Source organism: Zootoca vivipara, chromosome 16 (genome assembly GCF_965207765.1).
Source record: "Zootoca vivipara chromosome 16, rZooViv2.hap1.1, whole genome shotgun sequence".
Taxonomy (NCBI): Eukaryota; Metazoa; Chordata; class Lepidosauria; order Squamata; family Lacertidae; genus Zootoca; species Zootoca vivipara.
In genome coordinates, this window is record NC_142599.1 from 26,771,452 (window position 1) to 26,782,166 (window position 10,715).

General features: G+C 45.1%; 1 protein-coding gene across 1 annotated transcript; it reads left to right on the forward strand.

Moving 5' to 3' along the window:
- Positions 1-1,071: 1,071 nt before the first annotated feature.
- Positions 1,072-9,440, forward strand: LOC132591324 (cystatin). The gene is made up of 3 exons (XM_060269471.2): positions 1,072-1,317; positions 2,973-3,101; positions 9,043-9,440. The coding sequence occupies exons 1-3, from the start codon at positions 1,087-1,089 to the stop codon at positions 9,130-9,132; spliced, it is 450 nt and encodes a 149-aa protein (XP_060125454.1). The 5' UTR covers positions 1,072-1,086; the 3' UTR covers positions 9,133-9,440.
- The last annotated feature ends 1,275 nt before the right edge of the window (positions 9,441-10,715 follow it).

Sequence of the window (10,715 nt, forward strand, 5' to 3'; positions counted from 1 at the left end):
GGAGGCAATCCTTGTCTGATGGCGGAAGCATCTGCAGGTATTTAGCAAAAACATTGTCTTTTACACGGAAAAATAAGGTATTTAATTTATAAGGTAATACATTGCTAACAAATTGAAAAGGAATGAAAAACAATACTTATTTTTAAGTGCCTTAGAGCAGTGAGTCTAATCTTTTCAGAGCAGGATCCTACCATTTCCCTAAATTGGCATTTTAGGACCCACTTATCAATTTTTTAAAAATAATTTTTATTAAAGATTTTATTGGGTTACAAAAGTACATGCATTGTCTCTAATTTGAGGTGGTAGTGTCTTTTCTGCCAATCTGTTACGTTCAATATTTGCCTGGTCTGAGTGCTGCTGTAGTGACACAGGTCGGATCCAAGTGGAAGGTTTAAAGCACTTGCAATACACATTTAAAACACAGGATATTGGGAATAAAAGCTTGTTCAGCCTGCTGGGGAACTATGTGAGCGCAAAACTACAGTTGCCAGGATTTTGGGGGAGGTAGCCATGAACATTGGATGTGTTTTACATGTCTGGTGTGCATTCGTCCATATACAGCACAGGATCTTCCAGAAACAGAGCTGCCTTTCCCAAACTTGGTGCCCTCTAGTGGACAAGAAGTCCCACCAGTGCCCAAATATCTGGAGGGCACCTGTTTGAGGAAGGAGCCTTTATATTTTCTCTGCCTTGAATCTAAATCCACCAGCGAAAGATTAACGCCGTCCTCTGCACTGCCTATTCAAAAGGAAGCCCCGCGCTGCTTAGTGGGATTTTGTTGTTGTTTAGTCGTTTAGTCGTGTCCGACTCTTCGTGACCCCATGGACCATAGCACGCCAGGCACTCCTGTCTTCCACTGCCTAGTGGGATTTACTCCCAGGTAAAGGCGCGAACATTCCCAGGGTGCGCCTGCTTCTTCCTTCCAGCGGGAGCAGCCCTCCCCAGGAGTAGGCGTGGCTCCGCGCCTTACCTGTCCTTTCAGGCTTCCGCCTCCCCCGTCGTTGATTGGCCGGCTCCGCGGCGTGGGCGTGGCCTCGGCCTTTATATCAGCCTATGGCCGCTCTCGCTTCCAGCTCATTCTCGGCAATGGCGCAGTTGTGCTCACCTTTCGCGATGCTCATCTCTTGCCTTGGGCTGCTGCTCTTCCTCCCGGCGCTGATTGCGGGAAGCATCGGGATGCCCGGAGGCCTGGCGCCTCGCTCCGTCTCGGATCCCGACGTGCAGAAGGCCGCTGCCTTCGCCGTGACCGCCTACAACCAGGCCAGCAACAACATGTTCTATTGTCGGCAGCTGAACATCCTCAAGGCGCAGAGCCAGGTAAGGACGCGGGGGCCGGGCTTGCAAGAAAATCTTGGGTCCCTTTTCCACTCTCCATCCCTAAAACTTTTTTTTAAAAAAAACCACTTAACCTCTCTCTCCACACCAGCCTTCCCCAGCCTGGCGCCCTCCTGCTGTCTTGGCCTGTCATTAGCCTCCAGCCCAGAGTCCAAAGCATCCGGAGGGCGCCGACTGACATAGAGAAGTAGCCTAGTCGTTGAAGGAAGGAGCGCCTTGGGGGTGGAGAGGGGGCTGGAAGGGTTGTAACTCAGCCATAGAGCATCTGCCTTGTGTGTAGAAGGTCCCAGATTGAAAAACAGGGTGCAAGCTGTCATCTATCTGCCTTGAATGCAGAAGATCCCAGGTTCAGTCCCTGGCATCGCTAGGTAGGGCTGGGAAAGACCCCCTTTCCTGAAATGCTGGAGAGTCACTGCTGCCACCTGTAGACAATAATGGGCCACCTGTAGACAAGATGTATGAACAGTGCCGGTATAATAGGCAACTTCTTAAGTTTCTGGAAGCTGGGGGAGGAGGGAAGAGAATTGAGATGGGTTGACACAGTAGGAGAGAGAGAGAGTGGTGGTTTTTTGTAGGGGGGAGGAGTCCCAACAAAAGGACAGGATTGGAAATCATGGCTCCTTATGAACTGTCACGGGCTGCTAAATGCCCCCAGGCCAAGTGGCAAGCTGAATAAATGCATGATGATGTGTTCTGGCACCTGCTGTAGACTAATGATGTGTACATACAAACGCTCATTTTAAAGTCAGTTTTCTAAATGCTTCAGTGTGAACCTAAGTCAGGCAAACACTAAGCCCCCCCCAATAGCTAGAAAGGCTACAATATCTAAGGAGGTAGGCTGGGCTTTCTTTTCCCCACCCTCCCATTTCATCCCTGGGGGGAAATGGTATTGGGACGTAGAAGTCTAGGGTCTTGAGACAAAAAGGAACAAGGTAGTCCTCATTGAGGGTGAGGATTGTTGAGTTGCAGTGTGTGTTTTCAGAGCAGGAAGTAAGAGGTACTGAAAAAATTCAGAGGTAACAGTACTTATTTATGGCAAAGCCTGTCCTGCATTTCAGGATACCCCCCCCCCCCGGCCAGGTGGCTTGCAAATACATTCCCAGAAAATACAAACCCATATTAGCATGATAAAAAGCCATCAGGTTCCTTCCGAAAGGATAGTTGATGATAGAAAAGGAAGTGATGGCCACCCATTTTGATGGCTTGAAAGAGGATTGGACCAATTCACAGAGGGAGAAGGCTGTCAATGGCTATTTGTCATGATGGCTATTCTCTACCTCGGAAGTCAAAGGCAGTAATACTTCTGGACACTTCTGGACACCGTTGGCTGGAAACTTCATGAAGGGAGAGGGCTCTTGTACTTGGGTCCTGCTTGCAGGTGTCATTGTGGTGTCTGGCTGAGAACAGGATGCTGGATTGGATGGGCCATTGGCCTGATCCAGCAGGACTCTTTTCATGTAGAATTGAGTACAGTACATGGTTCATTAAATGACACTGGCCTTTAATTGCATCTGTTTACATCAATCTATTTCCTGCCTCCATATCTCTCTCTCATCACACACACACACACACACACACACATACACACACAGTTTGCATTACTCTGCTAAATGTCAAATGCCTAATTTTTTTTCCAGGTGGTGGAGGGCATGAAATACTACTTGACTGTCGAGTTGGTGAATACCCTGTGTGAGAAGAAGGCAGGGTCAAACCTGAGTGCCGAGGACCTCCAACGCTGCAGCCTGCCCTTGGAAGGAGAACAGCAGGTGAGACTAGGAGCCATAATGTGTTGACCAGGGATCTCACAGGTTCTTGGTTGCTTATTCAGTGATAAGAAAGGGGTCCTCTCTGTACAACACAGTTTAAAACTGCTGTAGATGGAGCAGCTTTGATCATGCGACTTTCCAGCCCTTCATACAAACAGCCTTAGGAATTTGTGAATATCCTCAGTTTTGGAGAAGAGAAGGTTAAGGGGTGACATGATAGCCATGTTCAAATATATGAAAGGATGTCATATGGAGGAGGGAGAAAGATTGTTTTCTGCTGCTCCAGAGAAGCGGACACGGAGCAATGGATTCAAACTTCAAGAAAGAAGATTCCACCTAAACATTAGGAAGAACTTCCTGACAGTAAGAGCTGTTTGGCAGTGGAATTTGCTACCAAGGAGTGTGGTGGAGTCTCCTTCTTTGGAGGTCTTTAAGCAGAGGCTTGACAGGCATATGTCAGGAATGCTTTGATGGTGTTTCCTGCTTGGCAGGGGGTTGGACTGGATGGCCCTTGTGGTCTCTTCCAACTCTATGATTCTATGATTTGTTGAGTAATCCCAAGATACAGTAATGATTCCCAGAACAGCCTGGTGCTCATCTAGTGATCTGGACTACAGCATCCATCAGCCCCAGCCAACTGTGGGATGCTAGAGCTGATGAGAGGATAATTGTTATTCTTATAATTATTATTAATTACCCACCTTTCACCCTTAGTTCCCGGTTAAACAGTTAAAAGACAGTATTCTACCTAACTGGGTAAGCCTGCCAGAACAAAGCTGTTTTAGCAGGCGCCAAAAGGGATACAGTGACGGTCTCTGCTGATGCCATTGGCCAGGGATTTCCAAAGTGTTACGCTATCAAGCTAAAAGATTGATTTATTAGGAATGCAAAATGAGTATTCTGTGTCACCTGTAACAATGCCAGTTCCACAGATCAAAGTACGGTAGTTGACTGGGCGTATATGGGGTAAAGCAATCTCACAGGTAAACTGGTCCTAAGCCGTTCAGGGCTTTATATACTCCTAGTAACACCTTGAACCTGGTCCGGTAGCAAATCGGCAAGCAGTGTGGGTCTCTGAGCCTAGGTGTTAATAAGTTGTCAGGGTCTTATTCCTGCCAGAAATTGTGCTGATGCAGCTTCTGGTTCAAGCGTAAGGGAAGCCGTACATCGCGGCCAGTCTGTGCCTAGCCTTCCCCACTGCCAGCAAGTGCATGGGAATCTGCCTTAAGCAGAATCAGACCCTTGGTCCCGGTGCCCCATTGCTGTCGATGCTGAGTGGCAACAGCTCTCCAGGTTTTTCATATGGGAGGGGGTATTTCCTAGTCTGGCCTGGGAATGCTGAAGAATCTAACCAGGGAACTTTCTGCATGCAGGGCAGATGTCCTGGGACTGAGCTGCAGCCTTCTTTGTGCAGAATGTAACCTTAGGCCTATTTCACCTGACTGATTTGTGTCGGGTTAGAGCACTATATAAGTAGTGTTTATCATGTCCTAAGAATGTTATGAGGAACTCCTTCCTGTATTTAATGACTAATCGTTGTAAATAAGCAAGAGGCAGCTTCTCGTGTTGAAACTGGCAGCCAGCCAGCGGTTTAATCTTGTTGTCATTTCCAGAGTTATTACATTTGTTCACACCCTGCCTTTTCCCCTGATGGAACTCAAGGCAGCTTACAGATAAGAACAAGAACCGCTAAGAACATAGAAGAAGCAATCATTAAAAAAAAGAGTAAACATTGGTGGAATGAAAACTATAACCATATATAAAATCTATTAAAGCCAGACAAATACAATAAAAAGAGCATGGCACTAGCCCTTTCATTAAAAAAAACCAGTCCATTCCCCAAAGCCTGTTGGAACCAGAAAGTTTCCACTTGCTTGCCAGCGGAAGGACGGCAAGGAGGGAGCCAGTTGAACTTTTCTAGGGAAGGAGCTCCAAAGTTTGGGAGCAGTCACCGAGAAGGCTCTCTCTCACATCCCCACCAAGTGGGTTTGTAAGGGTGGTGGGACCAAGAGAAGGGCCTCCCCAAAAGAGATTTGTATGAGAGAGTACGGTTTTTCAGAAAAGCTTGGACTTGAGCTGTGGAAAGCCACAAACCCTTGAAATGTCTCTTGGCCAGTGGGTATTTCCAACCACCACCTGCCATTCTTACACAAAAGTAAATCAGAGCAGCCTTTGTGGATGAAAACCAGTTGTGGCTCTCCAGATGTTGGTGGATTTCCCACCTCAGTAGTCTCTGGCTGGTGTAAGCTGGATGGTAACCCTAGCAAAAATGGGATTTCCATGGGGCTTCCTCATTCACTATTTTGGTAGGGTTTGGCGTGGGTCTTATTTGTTTGTTTGTTTGTTTATTTGTTTAAGGAAAGCAAGAGTAGTTTTGCTCACCAGTAACCAGCTAAACACCTGTGGACACTTACAGATGGGACATGAATGTGCTGGTTGTTCTTTTGTTCACACTCTGGGTAGACTGCTTCTATATAAGGAGGGTTTATTTTGCTGTTAGCTGAATAGCCGTTAGTTGACATGTCTCCCCCACACATTTCCTTTAGGAAAGCTATCCAGGCCAGTGGCTGTTGCCACATCTTGTATATCTTGTGATGCTTGACACTATTAATTTCAATGGGCTCATATGACATCAATCTCAATGGGCTCATATGACATTAGTCATATACACCCTTTGAGATTAATAGTGTCAAGATAGTTAGGTCTGTCTAATTTGATGGGTTTACTCAGAGTATGATTAATACGGGATACAACCTGAAGATTATTTTAACTGTCCAAACATTATGTCTGGATAAAGTGTTATACCTTTGTATTTCATGTCCCAAGGGTGATCTGAAATCTGAGGGTGATCTGAAACCCAAGGGTGATCTGGAAATCTGACATTTCACTTGGCATATTGCAATGGTACAAAGAAGTGTGGGTGTGTAGCTTTGTTAACAAACCTTTCCTGTTGCCAATGAGACATTGAAGGACGTGTGTGAAATATGTTAATTTTTTTTTAAAAATGGAGCTCGCTTGTTACTGGAATTTTAAATTCCAATACAAATCCACTCTTTTACAGTCTGACATTTTGCATTTAAATCATAAAAGTGGCCAATTATGCCTAATGGGCAACAAAGCCATGCTTCTTAAAAAATTTAAAGAAGTTTTGGTTATGATCAATAATTTTATAGTTTATAGATGAATTCATTTTTGTGTTGTAATTTAGCGATAAAAAGCATTGTATTTTACCTTTCAGTTTATAAAAAAAAGTTCAGCGACTAACATAATAGAATATTATGTTTTGTAATATAATCTATTTTGTCATTTATATTTTTATCGTAATGAGCTAAACACATAATGGCTGGCAAATATAGTATAGCTCAGACAAGAGGGAGATGAGGATTTTACAAGCCCAGCAGCTCAAATGCCTGTAAAGAAAAAATGGGTCTTGGTACATGTTTTTGGGTAACCCCTGCCCCCAAATATGGTCTGTGTAAATAGTTCACCAGCTGGGCTGACTGAGGACGTTCTGGGGGCTGTATTAGCAAATTGCAACCCTACATCACTTTCTGCTAATAAAGTACAGGGCCCAAGTCAAGTCACCAGGAAGCTCTCCCTCACAACAACCCTGCTGTGTTGTCCTTGAATAAGCTTCTGTTCATTTGTGAAGGAGAGCTGTCTCCGGTTCTGTGTCCTCTAATGGTTCGCAAAGCCTCTTTCATCAGAATTCCACTTCCGCCCCCAAATGGCAGTGCTTAATTTTTCCATGGAAAATTTGACATTTCGTAGGCTCAAGCGGGACAATTAATGGATGCAATTAATCACAGGTGCAAGATTAGGGAACCGGCTTTGCTTATTCGATACAAGGAAAATAAATATTGCTAAATTTGATCATGCTCTAGGGCGTCAGAAACAGTTCCGATGCAAATCAGCACAGTTAGGAGTCTTTTTCAGTTTGGAGTTCCCCAGTTAACCCTCATTGCTGTGCCTGAGAATCACCTCTGTACGCAGCTGGAATGTTTGGGGAAATGTTCTTTGGTTGATCTGAAAATCTGCAGTGGGGCAATGAGAGATGCACTTCTCCAAGCCTGCTGCACTATGGGAGGCAACAAGGACAGTTTGGTGTCCCCCCCCCCAACTGTGCCTCCGATGAGTGGCAGCTTGAATGTGCGCAGGCCAGGCAAAGGGGCAGGTGTTCTCTTGCTGCAAATACGTTCTGAGGTTGACTCCGGTTAACCCCGATGGAAGCAGGGCCCCCAGCTATAGTTGTATTGGTGCAAAATGCGTCATTTTATTTCAGCCTGTTGGCGCTGTGTTTAATCTGAGCCGAGGCTCCCTCTGCCTTAACCCCGGGTATTTATTGACGAAGCAACCGTGAGTTGCGAATCTCGTGAGTGTGTATGAAGTTCATTCGACTCACCACTGAACAGGCCCAGCCTACTGCGTCATTGGGGTTTGAGGCATCCAGGGAAGAGACTCCCAAAGAATCCCAAGCCATCGTCCAGTTCCCTTTTGTGTGCTGGTTGCCTGTCTTGCACCGACCTCTTTCCTGCCTCCGCCTCACGTTCTCAGAACTGGAAAAAACGTGGGAGTGGAACGTGGCATGTCTCAAGATGCGCTGAATGCAGCGGCAGGTCTACCCTGAAACAGGTTCTGCTTGTCTTGGAAATGCTGCCTGTGCAGTTTCTGAGACTTCAGAAGAAATCCCTGTGACCTCTCCAGGGAAGGTTTTTCCTGAGAGCAAGGAGGAAGCAGCCCCGGCGCATCGCATTCCTGTTTAGTGAGGACACGTCATTGCACAAACCCTCCAGTGCTTCTGCCATCCTTGACCAACTTTTTTTTATATATTTTAAAAAAAACTGTTTTCTTTATTCATGAGGCTCTGCTAGAACAAGGTAATTTAGAATCCATGTTCTCATGACGAGCCATTTCCACACCAGGGCTGGTTCCCAATTCTATGCCACTCTCCTGCTCCTGGCCCAAAGCAAGTTCGCAATACAGTGGTGCCTCGCTAGACGAATTTGATTCGTTCCACGGGTCTTTTCTTATAACGAAAAATTCGTCTAGCGAATCCCATAGGAATGCATTGAAATTTTTTTGAATTTTTTTTTTTTGCCCATAGGAACGCATGAATTGAATTTCAATGCATTCCTATGGGAAACCGCGATTAGCTAGACGAATTTTTCATAAAACGAATTCGTCTAGCGAGGCAACCTCCGCTCGAAAAATCCTTTCGTTAAGCGGAAATTTCGTTAAGCAGGGCATACGTTAAGCGAGGCACCACTGTAATGCCTTCCTTGCTCTTTTTGAGGCCTATGCTGTTGAATGTTGATGCTTCCATATTTCAGATAGACTGCTCCTGTTCCAGGCCTCTCTCCTAGCCCCCCACCAGAAATGTTCGGCAACTGTGAGAGTTTCTCCTGCAAGTTCTTAAAGTATTGGAAGCCTGTGCTGTAGTAACTCAGAGTGCAGGGCTTTTAGGGTGTATGCCAGGCACCCCCAAACTGCGGCCCTCCAGATGTTTTGGCCTACAACTCCCATGATCCCTAGCTAACAGGACCAGTTGTCATGGATGATGGGAATTGTAGTCCAAAACATCTGGAGGGCCGAAGTTTGGGGATGCCTGGTGTATGCCCTGCCCCTGTTCTGTGGAATAGCATCCTTGCCAAGATATAACAGGGCACCCACGATCTGCACTTTCCGGAAACAGCTGGAGATGTTTTTGTTCTGCCAGGCTTTCCCAGCTGGATAAAGGATCTTTGCCATATGTGTTCATTTGTTAGGGCTTAAATTTTGCATTAAATGTATTAATTTTTTTGCGTTTTTAACTGTTTTTCGTAATGGTATGTGTGAATTGCCTTGAGAAGGTGTTTTAGAAGGTGATCAATGAATCAATTGTAATAATCCCCCCCCCCACTCAGCCCTAATTGACTCTCTCTCTCCTTTTCCCTCTTTCCAGAAACAAATCTGTGAGTTCCAGGTCTGGTCCCGTCCATGGCTGAGTGACACACGTCTGACACACATGAGCTGTAAAGCAGCCAGTTCCTAAACGTCACGCCTGGGGGTGACTCGAATGGACCTTGGTCTCCCTGCTGCCTGGATGAACTCGAGCCAAAGCATCATTTCTGGGAGCCCAGTGCAAGCTTGAAACTATCTACCCCAATCCTATCTCAAGCAAGGAAAAATACTATTTTAATTCTGAAATCACATTTCCCACATTTCTAAAATTGCACTGGGGCTTTTCTACCGTGCCTCCAAATATACTATCCCTCTCTTGATTTTGACGGTCCTGCAAACCTCTTTTTTTTCCTTTGCAACTTGTTGATTCATCCCAATAAAGGTATCACTTTGTCAGTGTTCGGGTGTTATTGTTTCCCCCCCCCTTTAATGAGCTCGTTCTCACTTTCCTGCACAGAATTCCACCACCTAAAGGACTCCACCCATTGTATTGAAGTAATTGCACCTTGCTTCTGTTACTGGTATCTACCTTGGTGGGAATGAAATTAAATTCTTGGAAGTGGGTCACCCAGAAGTGTTTTAAGTTTGCAGCACATGCCAAGGTTGAACATTGCCGGTGTATGGGTGGCTCTCCCCCTCTCCAGTCCTGTTTGTTTGTTTGTTTTAGTTCATTTGCTTCCCACTTTTTAATCCAAGCAACTGATGGTGCCATACATTGTTCTTCCCCATCCCACAACAACCCTGTGAAGTAGGTTAGGCTCAGAGGCAATGACTGGCCTATGGGTACCTAGTAAGCATCATGGTTGAGTGGGAATTTGAACCCTGGTCTTTCCCAGGTCCTCATCGGATGCTGGAACCTAGCCTGTCTCAAACTTGGGTCCCCAGATGTTGTTGGAATTAAATATCCCATCATCCCTGACCACTGGCCCATGTTTGGTGTTGTACGGGTGAAACTCGGAAAATTAGAATACTGTCGAAAAGTGCATTTATTTCAGTAATGCAACTTAAAAGGTGAAACCAATATATGAGATAGATGCATGGCATGCAAAGCAGGATATGTCAAGCCTTTATTTGTTGTAATTGTAATTATTTGTCGTTAGGCGGGTCAATTATAATAAATGGAATGTAATGAATGAAATGTAATAGCGATGTTTATTTTTGGATTATCGTAACTATTTGATTACTGTGGAATTTCCAAAAGAAAGCATTTGTAAAAATTAAAAGGAGAAAAAATAATAAGTTGCATTACTGAGATAAATGCACTTTTTGACGATATTCTAATTCCGAGTTTCACCTGTAGTCTTAACAACAATCAGGAGTCTCAAAGTTGAGAAATGCTGCCTAACCACTGCTGAACATGAGTCAACAGTGCGATGCTGCAGCAAAACAAAACAAACAAAAGTAAGGCAACTCAAGGCTGGATCAACAGAAGCAGAGTGTCTAGTTTGAGGGAAATCCTACGGTAGTACAGTGGTACCTTGGTTTTCAAACGCCTTAGTACTCAAACAACTTGGAACGCAAACACTGCAAACCGGAAGTAAGTGTTCCGGTTTGCGAACTGTTTTTGGAAGCCGAGCGTGCTCTCTTTTGAGTGCCACACTTCCGTTTTGAGTATTACCCTGAGGTCTGTCTCTTTTTGCTATTTATTTATTTTGCGTTTTTGTTTTTACGGCT